Raw genomic sequence first — 26,409 nt, 5'->3', positions numbered from 1 at the left:
TGTGAGGATGGAATGGGGAGGAAGAGAACCTTGAGCTCCTTAGAAGAAAAAGGTAGTCCACAGAAGTAAGTATAATAATTCCACTAGCAACTATGGCTTGATCTATCAAGAGAAATGTTGCCATGGCTATGAAATTACAGTGGTGCCTCGCAAGACGAAAAGAATCCGTTCCGTGATTCTCTTCGTCTAGCGGTTTTTTCGTCTTGCGAAGCAAGCCCATTGACGGATTAGAGGATTAGCGGTTAGCGCTATTAGCGGCTTTTAGCGGCTTATCAGCTTATCGGATCAGCTGATAAGCGGCTTAGCGGCTTAGAAAAAGGGGGGAGGAAAAAAACCCCGCAGGAACTCGCAAGACATTTTCGTCTTGCGAAGCAAGCCCATAGGAGATTCGTTTTGCGAAGCACCTCCAAAACGGAAAACTCTTTCGTCTAGCGAGTTTTCTGTCTTGCGAGGCATTCGTCTTGCGGGGCACCACTGTATTTTGTGAATCATTTTTGGAGAGAGTTATTGCATGTCATAGAATCATAGAATAGAATCATAGAGTTGGAAAAGACCACAAGGGCCATCGAGTCCAACCCCCTGCCAAGCAGGAAACACCATCAGAGCACTCCTGACATATGGTTGTCAAGCCTCTGCTTAAAGACCTCCAAAATAGGAGACTCCACCACACTCCTTGGCAGCAAATTCCACTGTCAAACAGCTCTTACTGTCAGGAAGTTCTTCCTAATGTTTAGGTGGAATCTTCTTTCTTGTAGTTTGGATCCATTGCTCCCTGTCCGCTTCTCTGGAGCAGCAGAAAACAACCTTTCTCCCTCCTCTATGTGACATCCTTTTATATATTTGAACATGGCTATCATATCACCCCTTAACCTCCTCTTCTCCAGGCTAAACATGCCCAGCTCCCTTAGCCGTTCCTCATAAGGCATCGTTTCCAGGCCTTTGACCATTTTGGTTGCCCTCCTCTGGACACGTTCCAGTTTGTCAGTGTCCTTCTTGAATTGTGGTGCCCAGAACTGGACACAGTACTCCAGGTGTGGTCTGACCAGAGCAGAATACAGTGGCACTATTACTTCCCTTGATCTGGATGCTATACTCCTATTGATGCAGCCCAGAATTGCATTGGCTTTTTTAGCTGCCGCGTCACACTGTTGGCTCATGTCAAGTTTGTGGTCAACCAAGACTCCTAGATCCTTTTCACATGTACTGCTCTCAAGCCAGGTGTCACCCATCTTGTATTTGTGCCTCTCATTTTTTTTGCCCAAGTGCAATACTTTACATTTCTCCCTGTTAAAATTCATCTTGTTTGTTTTTGCCCAGTTCTCTAATCTGTCAAGGTCGTTTTGAAGTGTGATCCTGTCCTCTGGGGTGTTAGCCACCCCTCCCAGTTTGGTGTCATCTGCAAATTTGATCAGGATGCCCTTGAGTCCATCATCCAAGTCGTTGATAAAGATGTTGAATAAGACCGGGCCCAAGACAGAACCCTGTGGCACCCCACTAGTCACTCTTCTCCAGGATGAAGAGGAACCATTGATGAGCACCCTTTGGGTTCGGTCAGCCAGCCAGTTACAAATCCACTGAGTGGTAGCATAGTCAAGACCGCATTTTACCAGCTTCTTTACAAGAATATCATGGGGCACCTTGTCAAATGCCTTACTGAAATCAAGGTAGGCTATATCCACTGAGTTCCCTTCATCTACCAGGCTTGTAATTCTGTCAAAAAACGAGATCAGGTTAGTCTGACATGACTTATTTTTCAGAAATCCATGCTGACTATTGGTGATCACAGCATTCCTTTCTAGGTGCTCACAGACTGTTTTCTTAATGATCTGCTCCAGAATCTTCCCTGGTATTGATGTCAGACTGACTGGGCGGTAATTATTTGGGTCCTCTCTTTTCCCCTTTTTGAAAATAGGGACAACATTTGCCCTCCTCCAGTCTGCCGGGACTTCACCTGTTCTCCAGGAATTCTCAAAGATGACTGCCAGTGGTTCTGAGATCACATCTGCCAGTTCTTTTAATACTCTTGGATGCAGTTCATCTGGCCCTGGAGACTTGAATACATCTAAACTAGCCAAGTATTCTTGTACTATCTCCTTAGTTATTCTGGGCTGTGTTTCCCTTGCTGAATCATTTGCTCCAAATTCTTCAGGTCGGGCATTGTTTTCTTTATCGGAGAAGACTGAGGCAAAGAAGGCATTGAGGAGTTCAGCCCTTTCTGTGTCCCCTGTTTGCATTTCACCATCTTCTCCTCTGAGTGACCCCACTGTTTCTTTGTTCTTCCTTTTGCTACGAACATACCCATAAAAGCCTTTTTTGTTGCTTTTAACCTCTCTAGCAAGCCTCAGTTCATTCTGTGCTTTAGCTTTTCTGACTTTGTGTCTACACGTGCTGGCTATTTGTTTGAATTCCTCTTTGGTTGTTTCCCCCCTTTTCCATTTTTTGTACACATCCTTTTTTAATCTTAATTCAGTTAAAAGTTCTTTAGATAGCCACCCTGGCTTCTTTAGGCACCTTCCATGTTTCCGTCTCATTGGTATTGCCTGACGTTGTGCTTTTACTATCTCCCTCTTAACAAACTCCCAGCCATCATGAACTCCCTTTCCTTTTAGTATTGCTGTCCATGGGATCTCGCCCAGCACTTCCCTAAGTTTTATGAAGTCGGCTTTCTTAAAGTCAAGAAATTGAGTCCTAGTATGCTTGGCTGCTCCTTTCCGCTGTATAGTAAACTTCAGAAGAGCATGATCACTCGCGCCTAATGATCCTTCCACATCTACCCCACTAACCAGGTCATCAACATTGGTTAGGACCAGATCTAAAATGGCTGTTCCTCTTGTTGCTTCTCCCACTTTCTGGACAATGAAGTTGTCTGCAAGGCCAGTGAGGAATCTGTTTGACCTTATGCTCTTGGCTGAGTTTGACGTCCAACAAATATCTGGGTAATTGAAGTCCCCCATTACTACTATCTCCCTTCCTTTTGCATGCTTGGCCATCTGTTCCAGGAAGGCATCATCTATGTCCTCCGTTTGGCTTGGGGATCTATAGTAAACTCCCACAATGAGGTCTCTGTTATTCTTCTCTCCCTTAATTTTGACCCAAATGCTCTCACTTTGGCTTTGAGGTTCTAAATCTTGGATCTCTTCACAGGTATACACATCCCTGACATATAACGCCACTCCTCCTCCTTTCTTGTCTGGTCTGTTTCTCTGAAATAGATTGTATCCCCCCATTATTACATTCCAATCGTGGGACTTATCCCACCAGGTTTCAGTGATGCCTATTATGTCATATTTAGTTTGCTGTACCAAGAGCTCAAGCTCATCTTGTTTATTTCCCATGCTTTGCGCATTAGTGTACAGACATTGAAGTCCATTAATCATTCCCCCGTGTCTCTTATTTAAGGATTTTTTCCTCCCACCACTAGGTCCGCGTGCTGTTTGCTCCATTTGGTCTATGACATTTGGATGATCATCTTCATCAATTGATAGACTCCTACCTTCAGGAGCACTGTCTCCCTCCCCCACATTAGTCAGTTTAAAGCCCTCCTGATGAGGTTTCTGAGATTTTTGGCAAAAACATTTCTCCCAACCGTTGTGAGGTGCAGCCCATCACTTGCCAGAAGTCCATCTTCAAGAAACTGCAGTCCGTGATCTAAGAATCCAAACCGTTCCTGTTTACACCATTTGCGAAGCCAGCTGTTCACTTCCACTATTTCCCCCTCTCTCCCTGGGCCACGTCGTTCAACTGGGAGGACAGACGAGATGACAATTTGTGCATTTAGTTGCTTCAATTTCCTGCCAAGAGCCTCGTAGTCTCTTTTGATCTTCTGGAGGCTATTGCTTGCAGTGTCATTGGTTCCCACATGAACCAAGAGGAAGGGGTATTTGTCAGTGGGTTTTATGATTCCTTGCAGTCGTTCAGTTACATCTTGGATCTTAGCCCTGGGGAGACAGCACACTTCCCGAGAAATCTTGTCAGGCCCACAGATCACTGCTTCTGTTCCCCTCAGTAGGGAATCCCCTATCACCACTACACGCCTCCTCTTGGGTTTGGTCGGGGTTCTTCCGTGAGCTGTCCATTCTAAGGTCGCCTGCACATTCCCTGAGAACTGACTTTGCTGCTCGTCTTCATATACCTGATCGACTGTAATGAGGGAGAGATCCTCAAATGGAGTCTGCTCTTCGTCTTCCATGCTAGAGGAGAGGACCTCAAAGCGATTGTGTATTTCTAAACAATCAGAGTGAACCCTGGGCCTCCTACTTCTTTGAGTCACGTTTCTCCATATATCTGGCTCCTGTGTTGGTGAACTATCCTCCTTCTCAGGGGAGTCCCCTGTCTCCTCCTTGGTGGGGACGGTGTGCTCTGTTGCTTCCAAGAAGAGCTCCAGCTCTCTAATTCTTTGGAGCGTAGCTACACGTTCCTCCAGTTGCTGGACTTTGTCTTTTAAAAGGGCAATCAACATGCAATTGCTGCAGGTAAAGCTGCCTGCAACCTTTGGCAAGATGGCAAACATTGCGCAGGAATCGCAGGCGACTGCAGCTGTTCCCTCCCCTTCCATCTTGAGATCGTGTCGTTGGGGGTGGCTACAGAGGTCCTCCATCATAAAAAGCTTGAAGACAGGACAAATAACTTCCCACACACACAAAAAAACAACAACCTAGGTCTCCCCCAACAAACGTTTGAGACTAGCTCCCCTAAATTTAAAAGATGGGTATAACTGCGCGCGCCGCTAGGCGTGCGCCGCTGCCCTACAAACTCTGATAAGCTCCTCCCACAGCTAATCCCCTGCCTCAACAGAAACCCTGCCCCCTCTGACCTTTACACAGGGAAAACAGCTAATCAGCCACAAAGAAACCCACACACACAAGAAAACCTTTTTTGCTCCTTCTTCAACTGCTGCCCTACAAACTCTGATAAGCTGCCCTATGTATTCTGTTTCAGTATAAATGACTAATAATAATAATAATAATAATAAATTTTATTTATATCCCGCCCTCCCCAGCCGAAGCCGGGCTCAGGGCGGCTAACAACAATAAAATAGTACAAAAGTACAACATAAACAACATTCTAAAATCATTCATTATAAAAATTAATTAATTCAAGCCACTAGCAACCATTGGGCCAGAGCTCCACGAAGATTGCCGAGGGAGGGAGTCAGGCTGTGCCCTGGCCAAAGGCCTGGTGGAACAGCTCCGTCTTGCAGGCCCTGTGGAAAGATGTCAAGTCCCGCAGGGCCCTGGTCTCTTGTGACAGAGCGTTCCACCAGATCGGAGCCACAGCCGAAAAAGCCCTGGCTCTAGTTGAGGCCAGCCTAACTTCTCTGTGGCCTGGGACCTTCAAGATGTTTTTATTTGAAGACCGTAGGTTTCTCTGTGGGGCATACCAGGAGAGGCGGTCCCGTAGGTACAAGGGTCCTAGGCCATATAGGGCTTTAAAGGTTAAAACCAGCACCTTAAACCTGATCCTGTACTCCACCGGGAGCCAGTGCAGCTGGTATAGCACCGGGTGAATGTGATCTCGCAGCGAGGACCCCGTAAGGAGTCTCGCTGCAGCATTCTGCACCCGCTGGAGTTTCTGGGTCAGTCTCAAGGGCAGCCCCACGTAGAGCGAGTTACAATAATCCAGTCTGGAGGTGACCGTCACGTGGATCACAGTGGCTAGGTCAGGGCGAGAGAGGTAAGGAGCCAACTGCTTAGCTTGGCGGAGATGGAAAAATGCAGCCTATACAGGCCTTCACAATTTATGATGCATCACACCAAACATACTGTGATCTGCTATGTGCTAGATACCCCTTTCCCCTGCACCCTCCATTTTTATAGTCCCAGGATGGCACAAAGCCAAGTTTGTTGACCCACAGTGAACAAGCACACCTGGCTGACAGGCTTTGTGCAGTTGTACATCTTCCAGTCCAGATCTATGAAATTAGACTTTAACAAACGGATGGGAAAATAATCCAGGAAAAAAATATATGCCACTTGCCGTGCATCAACAACTTTGTGTGCTCACTTAGCATGCTGTCGCCTGTGCCAGTGCGCTACTAGTAAGATAAATGGGTGAGTGGAGTAACTTGCACAGCACATGTAACGTTGCTCAACTGAACAAGCTTGGAAGGCAAGGATTTACCTGTAACAATAATCTAGTCTCGTTTACTGGAAGGTCAGACAGGGATGGAGTCTCTATATTAGGCATAAACAAGCCAATTCCGAGTCTTCCCCCCTCCCCCAATGTCTGCTGCTTGGGATGCTACAGTCAATAAGAAGCAAACAAGTATCATCTGTACAACTGCCATTTCCCCCTTAGGCTAGGACCCGAACCAATGGCTCCAAAGGACAAGAAAGGAGATTCCGACTAAACATCCGGAAGAAATTTCTGACAGCAAGAGCTGTTTGACAGTGGTACAGACTCACTCAGGAGGTTGGGGACTCTCCTTCCTTGGAGGTTTTTAAGCGGAGGTTGGATGGCCATCCGTCATGGATGCTTCAGTTGAGATTCCTGCATTGCAGGGGGTGGACTAGATGACCCTTGGGATCCATCCCAACTCTACGATTCTATGAAAGCATCGGATTGAAGTCACTTCGGTGGCATAACATGGAGCAGACATTGTGCTTACCACAAGGCAGGCAGGGGCAGAAATATGTCTCCCTTGCAACCCCGACCCGTGTTCTCTCTGCCACTTCTGCTGCTGCTGGAAGACCCCCAAGCCCCCCCCCCCCACTCGAGAGGTGAGGGGATTCCACAAGGCCTTGCCGCTCACCTTCTCTGCCCCAGGGGTGGTGAAGACGAGTGCCATCACCATGTGTTGGAAGGCTGCCCCACCCCCCCACCCCATGAGGCAGGGGGTCATTCCAGTGGAAACAGTGGGGCGCTGCCTCTTGCTGCTTCACCCCATCTTATTGGCTGTGCCCAGGGGGCAGTGATCCCCATTTCAGATTAAAGCTGCTGCCGGTCATGAGAGGCCCTTCTTCCTGAGGTCCAGAGGGGAGCCTTTTCTGCGGTACCTTCCCATTTGTGGAATGCTCTCCTCAAAGAGGCTCACTTTCCACCTCCATGAAGGAAAAACATTGATTAACATTCCATGGCCTTTTAGATGTTGGGGGTGTATGAGTTTGTATTCTTGTTTTTGTTTTATTACGTATTTTGTGTTTCACCCTGTGATCTTCCAGTGGTGGGCGATGTTGTAAACAGAAATCTGCCCTTTTCCCCTTATGGGGTATCCAAGAGCCCATATAGAGTCCTTACATAGGTTCCCTATTGGTAGGAGAGAATAACAGCGGCCAACCAGAGAATATTGAGAAGCAAAGCAGCTAGTAAGCTTGATCTTTATTGATCTGTTGCAACAGGGTGCTCCCCTCACACACAGGAGAAAGGAGGGACCCAGAAAAATAGTGTGCAAGGCCTTATAAAGACTTTTGAAATTGCCACTCTATGGATCAAGACCACCCCCAGACACATCATACATACATCACAGAAGGGGTGTAACCTAAAACCCCTCAGATACATCCCACCTACATCACAAAAAGGTGGTCTAAAACAGAACATTTGAATGTTGTTTTTTCTCCTGTCCTTGTTTATCTCCTGTTTGGCAGGTTACTTGATTGGATTGCCTGGGGAGCCTGGCCAGTCTTTTGTAGTGATAAATAGGCTCACACCCTATTCAAACACAGCCATACTCTTAAGACAGGATTTGTGAAGGAAAAGACAATGGGGAGGCTTTTCCATTTTCCTTTGACCTTGCAGAGAAAACATTTGGTCAGTTTGGGACAGTTTGGGAATCAAAATGGTTCCAGGTCGGCCTTCCTGTGCTGATCTATGTACAGTGGTGCCCCGCAAGACGAATGCCTCGTAAGATGAAAAACTCGCTAGACGAAAGAGTTTTGCGGTTTTTGAGCTGCTTCGCAAGACGAATTTCCCTATGGGCTTGCTTCGCAAGACGAAAATGTCTTGCGTTTTTTGCAAGTTTGTTTCCTTTTTCTTAACACCGTTAATACAGTTGCGACTTGACTTCGAGGAGCAACTCATAGAACGTGGTGTGGTAGCCTTTTTTGAGGTTTTTGGCGATTTTTGAAGCTTTTCCAAAACTTTTCCAACACCGTGCTTCGCAAGACAAAAAATTCGCTAGACGAAAAAACTCGCGGAACGAATTAATTTCGTCTTGCAAGGCACCACTGTACGTGCTTGGTTGGTACACTTATGAACATTTAACATATATCTAAGACCTCAAAATTCCTATCACAGGTGTAACCCAAGGCCACACACCTACATCACAGAAGAGGCGGTCTACAACAGAAAACTGAGTGCGTTATCTCCTGTCTGACAAGTTACCTGTTAATGCTCACTTGATTGGATACTCTGGTGAGCCTGGCCAGTCTTTTGTAATGATAAATAATTTGTTCCTGGGCCAGGTCACAGGCTCACCCTATTAAAACACAGACAGACAGGATTTGTGAAGGAAAAGACAATGGGGAGGCTTTTCCATTTTCCTTTGACCTTGCAGAGAAAACATTTGCTCAGTTTGGGAATCAAAATGGTTCCAGGTCGGTCTCCCTGTGCTGATCTATGCACGTGCTTGGTTAGGAACTTAGGAACATCTATTATATATCGAAGACTTTAAAATTCTTATCACAACTGCACTACAAAATTAACAAATAAGAGTAGGTAACCCCCCCCCGCCCAGCTGGGCTGCTCCGCGCACCCGGAGGGAGCGCTAGGGCCCAAATGCGGCGCTTCAGGCAGCGCTCCCTTCGGCCACAGCTAATTAGGGCCCCGCCTACCAACGGAGGCCTTTCGATTGGAAGGGAACGATTGCGCGCTTGCATGCGATTGGCTGATCGCCCTCCCCCTCCAAGCCAGCCAATAGAATTCCGCCCACCATGAGGTGACTGGAAGGCGGGAGCTGAGTGGCTGGTCGGCCGGCTTCGACGCGCGCAGCTCCTCAGAGGCCAATCCGGAGCACCGGCAACCAGCCCCGCCCCCGAGGTGGATTGATCGAGTGATTGTCCTTCTTAAGAAACATTTCGTCCTATTAGCGGTTATCCATTCGCAGGCACGTGGCGCGCGCGGGGCCTTGTGGGATGCGTAGTTCCACCCCGCCTGCAGAGCTGAGGGAAAGGTGAGCGGGGGAAAGAGCAGTAGAGGCGTGGCTTCCGGGGAGGTTTCCGAGGCTGGCCAGGCGCGAGGCGGGGCTCGCGGACTCCATTTCCCATCAGGCGTGCGCTTCCGCCCGGCGCCTTCGTTTCCGGCCAGGCCCGGAGGGCGGGCGGAAGCCTCGCGACGAAGCTCTCCCGTCCCTTCGCCATGGCGTCCGGCTGCCGCGTCGGCCCGTCCATCCTCAACAGCGACCTGGCGGCCCTGGGCGCCGAGTGCGGCCGGATGGTGGATTGCGGAGCCGACTACCTGCACCTGGATGTAATGGACGGGTAACTGCGCCGCGGACCGCGAAGGGAGGCCGCCCGGAGGGGGCGCGGAGGCGAAAGAGGGCGCGGAGAGCAGAGCGGGGGCGCGCGCAGCCCGCGCTTCCGCGTAAAATGCGGGGCGTCTCCGGTGACCCCCCCCCCGCGACAGTCCTGTAGATTTAATTTTTTCTTAGGCTGGTTAAGACATACAGTACCTAGTAAGAGAATATGCGCATTCCAGTCTAGCAAATCTAATACAGTCAGTCTGCCTCATAATCTACTCCATTCAATCTAATCCAGATTCAGGTAGGTAGCCGTGTTGGTTGGTCTGATGCAGTCGAAATTGAAAATTAAAAAGAAGTCCTTAGAGACCAACTAAGTTGTTCTGGGCATAAACATTTGTGTGCATGCACACTTGAGATACGAAAGCTTATACCCAGAACAACTTAGTTGGTCTCTAAAGTGCTGCTGGACTATTTTTTTACTTTTTTTTCCAATCTAATCCAATCCATCTAATCTGATTTTGTTTATCTATCTGGTATTTAATAGAATCAACCGATTTAATGTAATCAGCTAATCATTTTTTTTAATAATCAATCAACCTATATATTAATCTACCCGGTCTGATCCAATCCATTAATCTGATTATTTGGATCTATCTAAAAAGGTAAAGGGACCTAGGACCATTAGGGGTTGCAGCGCTCATCTCACTTTATTGGCCGTGGGAGCCGGCGTACAGCTTCCAGGTCATGTGGCCAGCATGACTAAGCCGCATCTGGCAAACCAGAGCAGCGCACGGAAACGCCATTTACCTTCCCGCCGGAGCGGTACCTATTTATCTACTTGCACTTTGACGTGCTTTTGAACTGCTAGGTTAGCAGGAGCAGGGACCGAGCAACGGGAGCTCATCCCGTCGTCGTGGGGATTCGAACTGCCGACCTTCTGATTGGCTAGTCCTAGGCTCTGTGGTTTAACCCACAGCGCCACCCACGTCCCTTTTATCTACCTGGATCATCTAATCTATCTTTCTGTCCATCTAATCTAGCTTTCTGGCCTTATCTATTTAATGTCATTAATCAATCCACCTGTTAATCTACTCTACTCAGTCTAATACAATCTATCTAATAATCTGACATATTTATCTATTAATCCATTCCAATCTATTTATTAATCTGATTTTATCAACCTAATCTATTAGTGTTATCAAATTATCAAATCTGTCTCCCCTAGTGAGCGTTTGTTGGGTTTGGTGAAATGGTCTTGTCTGAAATCTTGTGGCAAGTTAGACACAAGCAAGATTTATTGTGCATAGAAAGCACGTCAAAGTGTGAGTAGTAAATAGGTAGGAAGGTAGGGAGCCGGCGTACAGCTTCCGGGTCATGTGGCCAGCATGTGACCAGAGCAGCACACGGAAATGCCATTTACCTTCCCGCTTGCACTTTGACGTGCTTTTGAACTGCTAGGTTGGCAGGAGCAGGGAATGAACTACAGGAGCTCACCCCATCGTGGGGATTCGAACCGCTGACCTTCTGATCGGCAAGTCCTAGGCTCTGTGGTTTAACTCACAGTGCCACCCACATCCCTAATTTTACATTAATCCCTGATTAATTTCAATTTGCTGTTTCCATAGAGCTTTTAATAAAGTTCTTTGATTTTCTGTGGAAATAGTTAATCCACATTAAATGGAAAAATCATATAGGATAGCATTTTGATGAAAATGTTGTGTGAATGCTGCGTAAAATCTGCATGCATGCACCAAATAAATAAATTGTTAAGTGGAAGCACCACATACATATTTGCTCCTTCCCTTCTTCCTTGCAGGACTGGGAACATTCTTGGTTATATTAGTTAAGTGTAAAAAAAGTGGTGACTTGTGTAGCTTTTTTCTTTAAAATTATATATTAAGTATACAAAATCTTTAAATGTGCTTTTAGTTAGTAGCTATATGCTAGCTGTAGAACTAAAATGGAATACAGCATGTGGGCATAATACATTTTCTTTATTGGAATGGCATAACTGGGCACCTCATAGGTAGAGTGGCATCTTGTGGCTAGAAATGCTACTTCTCGGCAAAAGCACATCAGTTGTCTTTTGCACTTCAGCAATGTTTTGAATTCCCATTCTGGTAAAAGGCAAATTTCATTACCCATAATACAGTCCACAGAACTTTACTGAGTAAAGTTTGGTATAACTATATTGGAGTGAGGGAAAAGATTGTATTTTCCATTACGGCTTGGTTGACAATTTGCAGGCACTGTGCATGTTCATCTCTTGTTGCTTCTAAAGAAACTACTACTTCAGAATGTACACCTACAATGTGGTTTCCTCTAGCAGCCACAACAAAATTTGTGCAAGTTTTATTGGCAAGGAACCTGTTTCAGCAAATGCAGTTCTTCATGCATACATCTGGAGCAAAACAACAAGTTTTCTACAACATACAGTATTCTAAAACATAATTGTGTCTGAAAATGCAGTGCAAGAGTCACGCATTCTGTCTTCACTTTTATCTGTTCATTCAGTGTACGGTTGAGCAGGATCATGCTCCTAGTCTCTAATATCTGCAGGTCCAGTGGAAAATGAGAGTGGGTTGTGTAGGGTTTCCAGTACATGGAATAACCTATGTGCATAAACCTTTTTCACTCACTAGCCCAAAGCATGTTGGCACCCAAGGTAGATCCCAAAATGCCACTCCACTTACTACACAAGGAAGATCTGCATCAGAAACAAGGGTGTGGGGAGAAATGTCAACACTGGGACCTGCTGCCCCAGTGGACCCTGAGGCCATTGACTCACTTTTCCTCATGGGTGGGGCATCCCTGTGGGGTTGTCTGCGGGAAGTAGACAATAAGCAGCATCAGGGTGGTGTGTGCGCACGCTAAAAGAAATCGTACTGGCCTGGTTCTGTTCTTTTGTTGTATAAACATGCTTCAGGGTGCAGATAAATATGCAAGCCCTATTAAAGTTTGAGAGGTGTGTTGGTGTGTATGTAGTCTGCAATTCTCTAGACGGTCTGTATAAATCCCTCAAGAATCCTCAAGAAAGAGGGATAGGAAGTTAAATGTATGTAAGCTGCAAGTCACCTGTACTGAATTGTGGGGCGTTTAAGATTTCTCGATAGCAGTATAAAATCAAAGCTGAAAGCAATTTCCATTCTAAAATTGACTGAAACTTATAGTAGTATAGAACTAAATAGAACTATTTTTTCAAAACCTTAAAATAAATTATCTTTCTTATTTCCCCCCCAATTGGGTAGGCATTTTGTACCAAACATCACTTTTGGCCACCCTGTTGTAGAGAGCCTTCGGAAGCAGCTGGGTCAGCAGCCCTTCTTTGGTAAGGCATTTGTTTTTTAAAAATGTTTGAATGTCTGCCTCAAGATTCTCAGAAGCAAAACTGGAGTTTCATTTTACCTTCTTAGCAGCCAGCATTGGCACTTTATTATGTACTAGAAGGCTTCAGCTAACATGTCTCCCATGAGTTACATTAAAGGTAAAGGTAAAGGGACCCCCGACCATTAGGTCCAGTCGTGGCTGACTCTGGGGTTGCAGCTCATCTCACTTTATTGGGTGAGGGAGCCGGCGTACAGCTTCCAGGTCATGTGGCCAGCATGACTAAGCTTCTCTGGCAAACCAGAGAAGCGCACGGAAACGCCGTTTACCTTCCCGTTTGATAATAATTTTCCTGCTAATGATTCTGTGGTATTTTGAAACAAAAACAGCCAACAAATGTGATGAGATTTGTAGAATCAGTGCACTTTAGTAATTTCTTTTAGCCAGAACATTAAACACTCTGGCATCACACTGTCATATTCTGCAACACACAAGGAATAGAAATAAATATTTTTTAAAGTGCTCTTAGCCTACATATACAGGTAGCAACCATTTTAGGCACGTCCAATTGATGCGCTATTACCGTGTTTTGGATCTGGTGGGGCCCGCTTATATACACTTCACAGACATGCCAGGAACAGAATCCTGCACAAAATGCCCTAAAGAATGCTTGTTCTTTGCCCCTGCATTGTTGGACTTTTAAACAAATCATTGAGAGCTGGCCACTGAAAAGCCTACATTTTGAGAGGAGGGACCATAGGTGGTTTCTGCTGCTTCCAACTCCAAGAAGTTATAGAAAGTGGCTTCCAACAAGATTTGGGTGCAGTTTAAGTGCACGTGTTTTGCTGTATAAATTATGAGAGCATGCTTGAGGTAGCGATTCAGTAAATGTGCTGTTTTCATGTTTCTGATCTGCTTGGTTCTTTCTAGATATGCATATGATGGTTGCTAAGCCAGAACAGTGGGTGAAGCCTATGGCTGTAGCAGGTGCCAATCAATATACCTTTCACATAGAAGCTACCAACAATCCAGGGGCACTCATTAAGGACATAAGAGAAAATGGGATGAAGGTGAGAGGTTTGGTGCGCTAAACAGTTTAACAGCTTCTGGGGCTACTTTGTAAGCGTTTCCTTAAACAACTGAAAGATGAAGCACTTTGAATTACAGCTGTAAGCATACTTTACTGTTAAACAAAAAACACCCAACCCCTTTTAGTGTGTTTGGTTGGTTTTTTGTTTTTGCAGCACCTTTTTTTTAAAAAAAAAAATGCCCTCAACAGAGCCTGCATCTTCTGCTTATTTGAGGCATTGTTTGGGGCATTTCTTCTAATTTGGAAGGAGACAAAGCTAAGACCATTCATTCATGTATAAATGTTGCAGGCAACTACCAGAAGATAGCTGGTTCCAATTTTTTAATTGGGAGTGCTTGAGTGCTCCATAGCTGATGCAGAACTAGCTGATCCCAGCCAAGTCTGATTGGAAGGAGGCTTGGCAGAGCAGTGAGCCACACATAGACAGAGTGAAGTCTCTTCCATGGCTATACACTTGGGCTGGTGAGAACATTTAATTATCTGTTTTTCTTTTAGCAGGCTCAGAGTTCATGCAACACGCAGTTTAGGAACTCCTGCCTTAGGTAGTAGACTGCAGCTAATTTCTTAAGGGCATGTGCAATTCAGCAACTGCCTGTGTTTTTTGACAATCTAATTTAGATTATACTTGAGTTGAGTGCACTCAAGTATAATCTAAACTATACACCTGGAAAACAGCAAGCACATTTCTCCTCAATTGTCCATGCAGTTCAAGAATTTTATAATGCTCTCATCATCATTGTGTGGTAATGGTGGCACAATTTTAACTGAATTATATATTTGGAAAGAGATCGCAAGATACTATTTAATCACTGGAAATGTAAAATCAATGCTTACATTAGGTTTTGAAGAGCTTAAAAGGTAAAGGGACCCCTGACCATTAGGTCCACTCGTGACCGACTCTGGGGTTGCGGCCCTCATCTCGCTTTATTGGCCGAGGGAGCCGGCGTTTGTCCTCAGACAGCTTCCGGGTCATGTGGCCAGCATGACTAAGCCGCTTCTGGCGAACCAGAGCAGCGCACGGAAACAACTTTTATTCATATGCAGACATGGCAGAAAAATGAACTTATGAAGACAACACTGGGTACTGATCTCCTTTGCCCAGGAGGAAATGTTCACTGTTGAGTTAGTGGGAATCATGTCATAGCTTTCTTTTGTAAAAGTGATTTACTGCTAATCCAAGATGTAGGTTCAGTTAATATATAATAATCTATTGTGTTTCTATAGGTTGGTTTGGCTATCAAGCCAGGAACTACAGTAGAATATTTAGCACCATGGGCCAATCAGATAGACATGGCCTTGGTTATGACTGTGGAACCTGGATTTGGTGGACAGAAGTTCATGGAAGATATGATGCCAAAGGTAGATTTGGACATTTATTATTTTGAGTACAGCAGCTGTGAACATAGTAGGATTATGGAAAATGTTTTGAATGTTTTCATAGTAGAGTGCTGTTATACTAAGGATTGATGCCTAGTTTTTGCACACATGGAGGGAGACCAGAGATTACAGCTCCTGTGACTTGGTAATAATGTTATTTCTGTGAACTAGGTTCATTGGCTGAGAACACAGTTTCCTTCCTTGGATATTGAAGTGGATGGTGGTGTAGGGCCAGATACCATTCATAAATGTGCAGAGGTAAGACTAGCAGCTTTCAGAAACAGAATAGTTGGATATTCTTGCACCTTTGAGAGTACATGCCCTTTCTCTACTGATGAGCAGCAAGGAGAATATAAAGTTAGAATGGCAGATCTGACAAGTTGCTTTTAATTTCTTATTGGAATGTACTAGGGCTGCTCACAGCCTGTCACCTTGACCCACGGGGGCATCAGGTTGACATAGGAACCACCCCAATATGGGGCAGGGCTTGTTTCATTAGCATTTTCAAATCCTAATAGAACATATAGCCAGGAGAGGGGTGAGGGAAGACGACCTTTTCCTCCCTGAGACCAGAGGGGGGTGCTCCCTCTGCTCTACAGCTGTGATTGGGGGGGGGCCTTCAGCCAGGCAGGAAGTTTTTCCCATCCTGCTTGCTTCCCGCTTGGTGCTCCACAACCATTGCTCACTCTGAACCATCCAGTCCAACTTGTTGCAATCCAAGGTTACCTGAACCTGACACATCCCTCCAAATAGGCCGAATTTGTCTTGAGCACAGCCCTAGAATGTATTTCCTTTACATCATCTCATGAATATAAACATGCAGTAAGTTCTTCTTTTAAAATATGACTGGCTTTTTCCTCTTTGCAGGCTGGAGCAAATATGATTGTGTCTGGGAGTGCTATAATGAAGAGTGATGATCCCAGAGCGGTGATTAATCTCCTGAGGAACGTATGTTGTGAAGCTGCTCAAAAGCGTTCCCTTGACCGATGAAATCAGGCTGCGACTTGGGAGGGCTGCTTTCTTGTATATGTGTGGGTGGGATGTTGTGGAATTATGGTGCTGCTAAAGGGAAACTGCAGGTTTTCCTGTGCTGCAGAGAATATCATCTTGGCAGCTTGGAAGTATATTGGTCCAGTGCTATCCTTTGATTTCAGAAAACTTTTCAATATGCATTACAAAATCAGGGTGCCTCTTGCTTGAAGATTGTATGTGTCAGCTTGCAATCTAAGACAGATGTATTTTGTTCTACATTCAACACAGATTTGTTCATTCCTTAACAACTTAAATGTTTTGAAAATAAACACTGATAAACAAGAGTAACTGATCTTGATAACTAGTTTTTGGTCCAGTTCACTTGGTCAGGGGTCCCTTTACATTTGCCTTACTGTTAGGTCCAGTCGTGACCGACTCTGGGGTTGCGGCGCTCATCTCGCTTTATTGGCCAAGGGAGCAGGCATACAGCTTCCGGGTCATGTGGCCAGCAGGACTAAGCCACTTCTGGTGCACAGAAACGCCGTTTACCTTCCTGCCAGAGCGGTACCTATTTATCTGCTTGCACTTTGACGTGCTTTCGAACTGCCAGGTTGGCAGGAGCTGGGACTGGGATTCGAACCGCCGACCTTGTGATCAGCAAGTCCTAGGCTCTGTGGTTTAACCCACAGCACCACCCACGTGCCACTTAAAGCTCTGTAAATTTAAGGATACAAAATGAAGGGAAGGGGAGATGCAGAAGCAGGAAGTCTGCTTAAAAAAAATCTATATAGAAAACAAGAACTTGCAAAATTCAGGGATTTCTGAATACAAGCATATGAAAAAGTAATCAGTATTGCTCTAAAATCTTGCTCTAACACCTGTTAAACTGAAGGTGTTTTTGTGAAAAAATATTACAATATAAGAATCTCTAAGAAGGTGACAGGGTCACCAATTACCGTATTTTTCGCCCTATAGGACGCACTTTTGCCCCTCCAAAAATGAAGGGGAAATGTGTGTGCATCCTATGGGGCGAATGCAGGCTTTCGCTGAAGCCTGGAGAGCAAGAGGGGTCGGTGCGCACCGACCCCTCTCGCTCTCCAGGCTCCAGGAAGCTATCCCCCCAGCCCCGCAAGCTCCGAGAGCGATGGCGAAGTTGCGCTCTGGGGGCTGAGGTCAGGGGAAGCTCCAGCTTCCCCCACCCCTGCAAGCTCCGAGAGCGATGGCGAAGCTATGCGCAACTTCGCCATCGCTCTCAGACTCTCCAGGCTTCGCACAGCTCTCCACAAGTGGTGGGAGCCCAGCGCTAGGCTCCCACGGCTTGCGGAGAGCTGCCTGTTCTGGGGGCTGGGGTCCAGTTAAGCTCGGGCTTCCCCCGCCCCAGCCCTGCGCCTGGGGGGGAAATCAACTTTTTTCCCTTTATTTCCCCCCCAAAAAACTAGGTGCGCCTTATGGGCCGGTGCGTCCTATGGGGCGAAAAATACGGTGCTGACTCCCAAGTTAATCCTCTACAAATCTGAAACACTGAAGGGAGGGTGTAAAATAATACTTTCGGGGACGGGTACAGTAGCTGTACGCAGAGGTAAACAGGTGAATTATGATATGGCATCCAGTATTTTACAATAAATACAGAATGTGCTGGATATACAGCCATTTTAGTTGTGACCAATTGGATAAATGGAAGTCGCACACAACATCAGACAAACTAATTTGTAAGAAGAGTTCTTTGAGAGCTGTAGTATGTCTTTCTAAATATTATAGCCAGAGAAACTTGACCAGTACAGTAAAGAGTTAAGAGTGGTTGCAGATCAGCTCTCCATTTATTATAGGGAGAAAATGAAGTTGGATTTAAGAGTGAACCAAATAAATTTATTTCATTTAAATACACACCCTTGCTACTCGTGCTATTTTGGTCACATTTAAGAATAGAGTTCTGGCCAGCTCCTAAGTGCACTATTTTCATGACAGTGTTGCAAATAAAGCATTAGAAAAGATTTGGGAGACAGATGCTATCCCCAGGAAGAGTCAACTCTGCTGTTGGCTGGCAGGAGGACAGGTTCAAACACATGGTATACAGATTCTAAGGATACTCTTATCAGGCTGGGGCTGGGTGTGTGTGTGGTAAGAGTAAAGACAAGCTGGCTAATTTATTCTCTAGGGTGCTGTCTATATACATTATTTCAATTATCTTGCAGTAATCATATTGCTTAAAAAGTTTTGAAGGGCAAACTAAGTAAGAACTGCCACTCTTTAGTCATGGCGCTGCAGTTTCTCTCAAACTGCTACCCAGGCCTGGAAAAAATTCAGAAGAGATAGAAGAGGGAAAGACTAGCCAGCTCATCATCCATTATACAAATAAGCCAACAATGTCATGCCATAATCATGATTTGTGATATTACATACAAAATCTGAGCTCCTAAAGGGGTACATGGTTCATCTTTCTGTTCAGCATCTCAATCTATCAACATCACACTGTAGTGTACAGGAATAATTTTTTAATTTTAAAAACTTGCATTTAAAATAGTTGTGTCAGAGATAAGATTAAAAATTTAATTCATTGGACAAAAAAGTATTTTTAAAAGTTAAAAACCAAATTTGCAGTAAGCTACAATCTTAACAGTCTGTAGTGTAGAAATGCAACTGAACATTTTTACAATATCCAGTGTACTTCCAGTCCAGGGTGGGGAGGGGGGGACTACAATGGCATTGAAGAAAAGCTTGCTTAACAAGTGGGCTTTTCTTAAAACCTTCAACAGTTCCTCACAGAAGAGCTATTTGGTTTCACAGCAGCATACAGTCATATTGCATTAACATCACTGAATGTGATGCTTTTCAACACTTAGCATCACGGGAGGATGCAGGTAACATTCCACACACTGCAATCTGGAATTTGAGTATGAAAATAATTTGGTTTTCCCTCAGTATCTAAAACATTGCTATTGCCTTGTTTGTATTATTGACATTTAATTAAATGTTGTAGTTTTTTAGCTAATGCAAAATATGAAATGGATACTCAGAAATCTGCTCAGGTGTAATATAATAGTTTTTGTAGGCTAGGCAAAGTGTTTAAAATAAGTTATAATAAAAATGCTAAGTAGCTAAAGTATAGTATTTCTAATTCTTAGTCCTTCCCTGGCACTCAAAAATGAAACATATCCATTGTGAAATTCAGAAAATCAATTATTTCAATTGATTTTTCTTTCCACAAAGCTTTTTGTCTTTCTATAGTAAGAATTGAGTAACCATTCATCACATTTACAGTGCTTGATGTATCACTGGGCAAACCAGATTCCTTAAGAGGACAGACGACTTGTGTGCTCCTGCCACTTACAAAAACAACTTCTTGGGTAGCTTTTTCTGTGTTCATTTGAAATTGTTGCATAGCTATGGGGAAAAACCTTATTCTGCTGCACAGCAACCATACGTACATTTAAAATAGGTCTTCCTTTCAGATGTGTAGGCAAAGGTGGTTGCAGTTTAAGAGCATTCACTCTTTACATCTCTTGGGCTCTTATCCTGCCTGTCAAAACTATAAAAAAGACAAAATCTGTGTTGTAATTTAAAATACTGTGAGTCAAAAGCTGTTAGCACTTTTAGGAGCATTAAAATATTTTTACCTTACACATTCTTTCACTTTTGTCAGCTTTCTTGATGAACCGCATTACTTTCTGTCACCTCTGTTTTTTCATGCTGCCAATTCCCAAGTGAACCTGGTTGTACTCTTCCAGCTCATTGGGAGAGCTTTTCTTTTGTGGCTGGTTATTTGGTAAGCTGAAGGCAGCATGTGAGGTACAGTCAAAGTCACTGGGGATGGCCGCATCTGAATTCTCTTGCTGATCTGTTATCTGATCTTGGCATAGTAAAGCACCTGCTTCTTCAACCTTTAGTGGAAAAGACCGACGTTCCCAAAGAACAGACTGAAAGGAATGAAAGAGAGAGGAAGAGGTGAATTCAACTGAAAATAAGCAGTAGTGTTTTCTTAACATTGTTTATCCTCCACTTTATGAACAGTCTTTGTAATTAACAAAAAAATAATGTTGATGTTCTTCACATATTCTCTCTGTAGTACAAACAACCTTCCTGCCTGCTACCTCCCCAGAACGACATTATCTTGATGAAGGTAATGAAACCAAGATCTAGTGCCTCCTCTCTTGAGGCCTTTTGCAATCCAATCCCTGAATTCTCAGAACAAAGCTTACTATGTTTCATGGGACTTACTTAAAGGAAAGTGCATTTGATTTCAGTCATGCAGGGTAATTCTATACATATCTACTCAGAAGTAAGCCCCACTGGGCTAGATTTGTAGTATTACACCCCACAGTGAGTTCAGGACTGAGGTAAGGGATGACCAGGGATTTTCTAGCTCACATTCTTAGTGACTGCTACATAGCACAATTAAAAACAGTATAGTATAGTCAACAAAAAATGCTAGCTTTAATTTGTTTTTTTAAAAAATTAATAAAAAAACAAACCCACCACCACAATGTGGACCTTTAAATTAGTTTTACACTTTTAATACATATAATGCTAAATAATTTAAAGCAAAAAGGTTTATAGATAGCAGGTTTTGGTCCCTTCTGTCACTGCAACTCAAGTTAACACACCCAGCTATTACTAAATATATATATTTTACCTTTGTTTTTTGGTTTCTTTCTGAAGACTGAGACTCCCTAAGGCAGAGAGAACTGTGGATTTCTGAAGTAGCGTCAGCAATGTTTTCAGAAAAATCAGATATTAAGTCAGTGTTGCCTTGTTTTTCTTTCAATGCTGGATCTTGTCCGTCAGAACTTCTGCTATATGTTCTATTAATGAGACAAAGCTCCAGTTTTTTCCAAACAGAAACCATCTAATGGAAAATAAGATGCTGTCATATTTTAAGGGGGTAGAATTAAAATTTCTTAATATTTTGAAAGGAAAACCCAAAAATTGAATGCAGACAACTGTATACAAGCAATTCCCTATTTGTGTGGGTGTTGCATTCCAAGGCACCATACATTCACGGTAAGTGAAATCACATATATGGGGAAGACCACTGAGAAAGCCTGCAAACCACCTCTAAGCTCCGGAAACCCTTGAAAAGCCCTTTAAAAAAACAAAACTCCACCACAATCGCTCCCTCCAAACCTCCTTGCGCAGACTCCCAACTTTCCACAGGCCTGAGGTTGATGCAAAGGCTCATGGAATTGCAAAGGCTTGTAGGATTGCTAGGCATTATTTTCGTTTTTGCACTCTTTTAGGGCAATTTTTGCAGGGTTTGCAGCGATGCGTATAGGGTTTGCAGCGATGCATGCCTTGAATGTGCATAAATGGAAAGTTGCCTGTATAAGAAATCTTGCATTTAAGAGTAGCAAAGTGTAGGACCCTCCTGTGTGCTGTCCTACCACATCCTTTTCTATAATCTTTACTGGGACAGGGCATTAAACAGCATTTAATAAACACTTTCCTTAGTTATTCAAAGTTGTGTGTGAAACGTGCAATATATTTTAGTGAAATTTTAATATCGCTATTTGAGCAATAATAATTCCAGGAAAATATCATATCATACGTTTGGTTTCTTAGGATAACTGGCTATGAGGCTGCAAGTTCTTGGTAAAGGACCCCTGGACGGTTAAGTCCAGTCAAAGGTGACTATGAACCACGGCACTTATTTCGCTTCAGGCAGAGGGAGCCGGCATTTGTCCAAAGACAGCTTTCCAGATCATGTGGCCAACATGACTAAACCATTTCTCTTATATAGGTATCAACCTGCCTGTTCCTTCTGGGCCATCGACACTGTTGCCACAGCGACCACCGTGCTCTCTCTTTGTCTTCGTAGTTTACATGACGCGAAGCATAGGCATCATCTGACAGATCTTCTGCCTAAATATTAAAGTGCCCAGATTATAAACATTGTTTATAAGGGGAAGAGGGGAAATGATGTTGTATCAACTGTCGTGATGCTGGATCTTGCCCAGAGTCTTGTGGCACCTTAAAGCCTAGCAAAATTTATTGTAGCATAAGCTTTTGTGGAAAAACCAAAAGGAAATCAAACCAATCAACAAAAACTGCAAAAAAGCAACCTAGATGTATGTCTATAAAACACATTTTATAGCTATACAAATTTAAAACTTGACACATCTCTAGAACATACATTAATTTTTTGGTAAGAATAAAACACCAATGTTTCAACCGTAAAAAGACACAATTCTTTCACAGGTTATTTTACTATCCTGGGCAGAGTATTACTTTAAAATGTTTATACAGTATGTGAAACTGATACTGGTCAATTTCTGGTCAGAACGTGTATTTTAGTGCTACATGAAGCTGTTTATACAGGCAACTCCCGGTTTAGGTGCGTTAGATGCGCAATTGCCCCAAACCTGAAGTAGCCCCAATACATCATAAATACGTCATGAAAGGGGGCGGAGCTGGGTGGAGCAGGCTTATTTCATCAGAGGTATGAAATATACTCACAGGCTGACATACACATAGGTCGGGGTGCTGTTGGGATAAATTGGGTCGGGGGGAAACAAAAGGCATAAAGAGCAGTGATAGCTATGTAAAACCAAACTGGTTTAGGTAAATGATTTAGGTAACCAGAGTTCTTGCCTGTGCCTACTGTAGGGTTGTTCAATGCACTGTGTATAGGACTTGCAGGACCAGCACCTCCCTGGCATCCGTGAATATATAAATCTAGGTTTGTGGTGTCTGTGTGCGGCTCTATTACGATTTATTAAATGTGCTTACTCTACTTTTTGCATTGCCAGATTGTGAAATATGGCAGTGTATGTGATATAGCAGCCCTGTCTAAATAGATGTCATTCATTAAATTACTATTTTCAGCTGAAGGAGGAACATGATAACCCTGCAGTACAGGCAAGCAAATTTTGAGAAATGGGTGACAGCTTGTTTGATTTTGACTAAGTTTCCCCTCTGAAAGACTGAAGCAGGAACATATGTTCTCCAATAACCCATAAAAAAACTTGTTCAGCAAAGATATTTCAGCCAGAATTTAACAGTAGATGTTGCAAGTGAAAATGGCTTTGGGGTCATTCAAGGTGTACTTCTGAAAAGGCTGATATAACTTATTTTTGTGAACTTTCAAGCACTAGTTAGCCAATACCTTAAGAAAACATTCATACAATATTTCTGATCTTATTGTTTCCTTTCCTCGCTTGTACAATTCATAAACATGCAAATGTGTGTCAAGGATACTGTTTATTTTGGGAGGGAAAATAGTTTCCAGCTCTAGTAGATCTACAAAACTACTGGATAAAACAAAAGCAATGTTATAAATTATCAGATGGATGGAAACACAACCAACCTTTTCTTCTTCTTCATGCAGGCTTCCCAAAGGCTCGAGGTTAACAGTTCTCCAGCTGTTGATGAAAAAGATTCCTCAATGCACAATTCATCTCTGTCACATTGTGAAAAATCATTTTGCATAGTAAACACTACAAATACACTAATTCAACAAATGAAATAATTGAATTTCTGTGTATGGTTAGTGCTTGTCTAGTTTAAATCCATTGACTATAAGCTGATATGAACTGGACGCTCTCTAGCCACTATTTTGCTCATCTGCCTCCTCTAAGTACTATAAAGTTGGTTGCTTTATGGGCAAAGTGAGCTGCAATTAGTTAACTAAATCTGACAGTAAAAACTCACTGGTGTATACTTGAAAAGCAGAGAAATGCACAAATTTAATCTAGGATTGACATGTACCCATGAATGATGATGATTTTCAATGAATTCTGGACACTGACCAAAGCAACTTAATCTAAACACATTTGAAGAAGCCTCATATGATGCAAAATCAAGACTCTTTGCTTTCACTGCTTGAAGAGCTTTTGATATCATCTTTAATGTAACAGAATAAAACAAAAGCAGGACAGCTCCTCATTGGCTACAGTCCTGTCCAGTCAGGAATCATGACAGTGTTATGGAACTAATCAGGATTTGGCTCTGCTGAAACCCGGTAAGGGCAAGCAAATCCTGACTGCTTTCACAGAGAAAACCTGAAACAGCTACAGTTCTATCAGAATGTTTTGATGCATTCTTGAATGTGTATTCCAGAACATAACCCACTGGGAGGAATATATATGCTCAGACATGTATGCCAGCATACACCTGGGCTGTTCTGATGCATTGTGGCAGTTTCATTGCTGCAGAAGAAAGTGGCAAAAGAAAGCTGTCCTTTGCCCTTTTGAGTTACCTCCTCCCCACATCATCAAAATATGTGTTTTTCTAGAGATAAGAAACATTTGCAATTTGGCCTCCTAGTCTGGCTCAAATGTACTTTTAAGGTTCAGTATGGCCCTAGCAAAATATAGTTTCACACTGTCTTATGAATGGACACAAATTAACTGTACCTTGGAGTGAGAATTTCTTTATACTGCAGTTTCTCCAGCTTGGACGGTGCCACGAGTGACATAGGTATAACAATATTATCTATATCATAGGAGCTCTCACTTCTCAGTCTACGTCTTGAATTGAGCTGTGCAAAAATCATAACATTATACATTGGATGTCATTAAATGGACACTCAAAGTCAAAAGTATACTTAAGTGCACAGAACTCGCTAGAAAACCATCTTTAATACTCAAAGCTGATCAGAAATTTTTGAAACTATATCCCAACAGAAAAATGTCAGTACTATAAACAAGCTCTGGTTTAAAACTAATATATAATCATTAATTCATGGAAATACAAACTGATATACTAAATTATCAAAGCCAGAGGTACAATGTTTTTTATTGGCTTTGTTGTAAATCCATCGAGTGCCCTCCTGTGTGAGGAGCCTTAACTGCCATCCAGTCTGCTTTTCAAGAGAAAAACTGTGTACCAGAGCTGCCATTTCCTCCTTACCTAGACATCACCACCAGCTTTGCTCCTACATCTGGTCTAGTGGAAAGAGGGATTCGTGGGAAGGATGGACAAGGACAAGACAGCCTGAAATGTCACTGATGTCAGCTGTAACTTTAAGAATTAGTGCTGGAACTTGCTTCTTCCTCCTAGTCCTTTCCTCTTCTATCAAGTCTTTTTAGCCTGTGAGCCTGAGGGCAATGACTGTCTTAGAGCTGGTTTTGGTAAGCCGCTCAGTTTTTTTTACTGAAGGGCAAGGTATCCTATAAACGAACGAGGGTCCTAACTCCTTTTTAAAGTACAACTTTTATCCCTTATATTGTCCCTAATATCTCGTTATGGTACAGAGTGTCTCTGGAATATGTTCCTTTGCTACATTCCTCAGGAGACATGCTCCTACTGCTGACTCCATAGCCAGTGCAGTGCAGGAAGCAAAAGGATGGTGCTGAGACAGCAACAACCCTCAACTTGGCACCCTTTAGTTGTTATCCATCGGACTTCGCCAACATGGTCTTCTCATGTATCATGTGTCATGGCTTTCATGTGAACAGGGACCATGCTGGAGCTGGAGCTGCTTGGGGGCACATCTGTATTGTTCTCCACCTGCCAGGATTTGCATACTGATTTAGCTGTTTGAGAGAGTAATTTATACTATGCAACACATCTGAAGCAGATCAGCCCCTCTAGACCAGATTCACCCTACCTGACTCCTGAGACCCAGCCAGTATGGTCAATGGCCAGGATGATGGGAGCTCCAATTAAAAAAAAAAATGAAGGGCACCAGGTGGGAGAAGGTTGGTCTAGACTGCTAATCTTCCAGTACAATAATTTTAACATACCTGTGTTGATATACTATGACTTGATCTAGACATCATGTCTCCATTGGCTGCTCCTGTAAAAGGACTCTGGGATTCTGGTTCTGCGTGTTGAAAGGAAAATGCTTCACATCTCTTACTACTTTCTCCTGCCACACAAAAGAAAGAAAAGGGGAAGAGTCCTTTATCTTTCAGAAAATGAAGTTGTATGTAATGAACGATATTTCTGAACAACTACTACAATTACGACTTAGCTGCTCCACATGATGTTATAATAAAAGTAAATGGAACATAGCAAGAAGTGACAATGAAACTGTTAAGAGAGTCTTATCTGTATAAATGCAAACATCGTTATTCTCCACAGTACCACATGGTTTCTACAGCTGGAATGCAATCCTCAAGAGTTTGACAAAACATCCATTTGAGGCTGTAATCCTATACACACTTCCCTCTGAGCAAGTCTGAGTGAACTTAATGGGACTTACTTCTGAATCGAGATGTACAGGATTGCACTGCAAACAGTTAGTTTCTTCTTGTGGACAGAAGTGGACAGTATGCTGGGGACTTGTCATTTACCTGACCTCCTGATAGCTTAG

General features: G+C 43.5%; 2 protein-coding genes across 8 annotated transcripts in view; one reads left to right on the top strand and one right to left on the bottom strand.

The window, feature by feature from the left end:
- The first annotated feature begins 8,885 nt into the window (after window positions 1-8,885).
- Window positions 8,886-16,501, top strand: RPE (ribulose-5-phosphate-3-epimerase). 4 transcript variants are annotated; one of them, XM_083475039.1, is made up of 6 exons: window positions 8,886-9,413; window positions 12,643-12,722; window positions 13,649-13,788; window positions 15,033-15,167; window positions 15,357-15,443; window positions 16,053-16,501. In XM_083475039.1, exons 1-6 carry the CDS (start codon window positions 9,292-9,294, stop codon window positions 16,173-16,175), a joined length of 687 nt encoding a protein of 228 aa, XP_083331165.1. In that variant the 5' UTR covers window positions 8,886-9,291; the 3' UTR covers window positions 16,176-16,501. The 4 variants fall into 4 exon arrangements, with proteins under 4 accessions (XP_083331165.1, XP_083331166.1, XP_083331167.1 ...); XM_083475041.1 differs by having other exon boundaries at window positions 9,251-9,402; XM_083475042.1 differs by lacking the exon at window positions 8,886-9,413 and adding an exon at window positions 9,539-9,695.
- Window positions 16,502-17,955: 1,454 nt separating this feature from the next.
- KANSL1L (KAT8 regulatory NSL complex subunit 1 like) overlaps window positions 17,956-26,409 on the bottom strand; it is a 30,367-nt gene continuing 21,913 nt past the window's right edge. For 3 of the 4 annotated variants that reach the window (XM_083472667.1, XM_083472666.1, XM_083472668.1), the window contains exons 10-16: window positions 25,838-25,962; window positions 24,506-24,630; window positions 23,458-23,512; window positions 21,904-22,013; window positions 20,788-20,956; window positions 19,772-20,071; window positions 17,956-19,683 (exon numbers count right to left, since the gene is read on the bottom strand). In XM_083472667.1, the coding sequence (XP_083328793.1) occupies window positions 19,826-20,071; window positions 20,788-20,956; window positions 21,904-22,013; window positions 23,458-23,512; window positions 24,506-24,630; window positions 25,838-25,962 (830 nt within the window). In that variant the 3' untranslated portion in view covers window positions 17,956-19,683; window positions 19,772-19,825. The remainder of the gene's footprint in view (window positions 19,684-19,771; window positions 20,072-20,787; window positions 20,957-21,903; window positions 22,014-23,457; window positions 23,513-24,505; window positions 24,631-25,837; window positions 25,963-26,409) is intronic. The other variant, XM_083472665.1, reaches the window with a different exon arrangement.

The sequence above is a fragment of the Podarcis liolepis genome, assembly GCF_965112155.1.
Source record: "Podarcis liolepis genome assembly, chromosome: 1".
In the NCBI taxonomy this organism is placed as follows: domain Eukaryota; kingdom Metazoa; phylum Chordata; class Lepidosauria; order Squamata; family Lacertidae; genus Podarcis; species Podarcis liolepis.
Note: the sequence above shows the minus strand (reverse complement) of the source record. Positions and strands in the feature narration are given on the sequence as shown.

Excerpts from the sequence above, each read along its gene's own strand:
- RPE (XM_083475039.1), top strand. The coding sequence starts at position 9,292 with ATGGCGTCCGGCTGCCGCGTCGGCCCGTCCATCCTCAACAGCGACCTG. Across the intron at positions 9,414-12,642 it reads CACCTGGATGTAATGGACGG|GCATTTTGTACCAAACATCA; the intron begins GTAACTGCGCCG and ends CCAATTGGGTAG. Across the intron at positions 12,723-13,648 it reads GGGTCAGCAGCCCTTCTTTG|ATATGCATATGATGGTTGCT; the intron begins GTAAGGCATTTG and ends GGTTCTTTCTAG.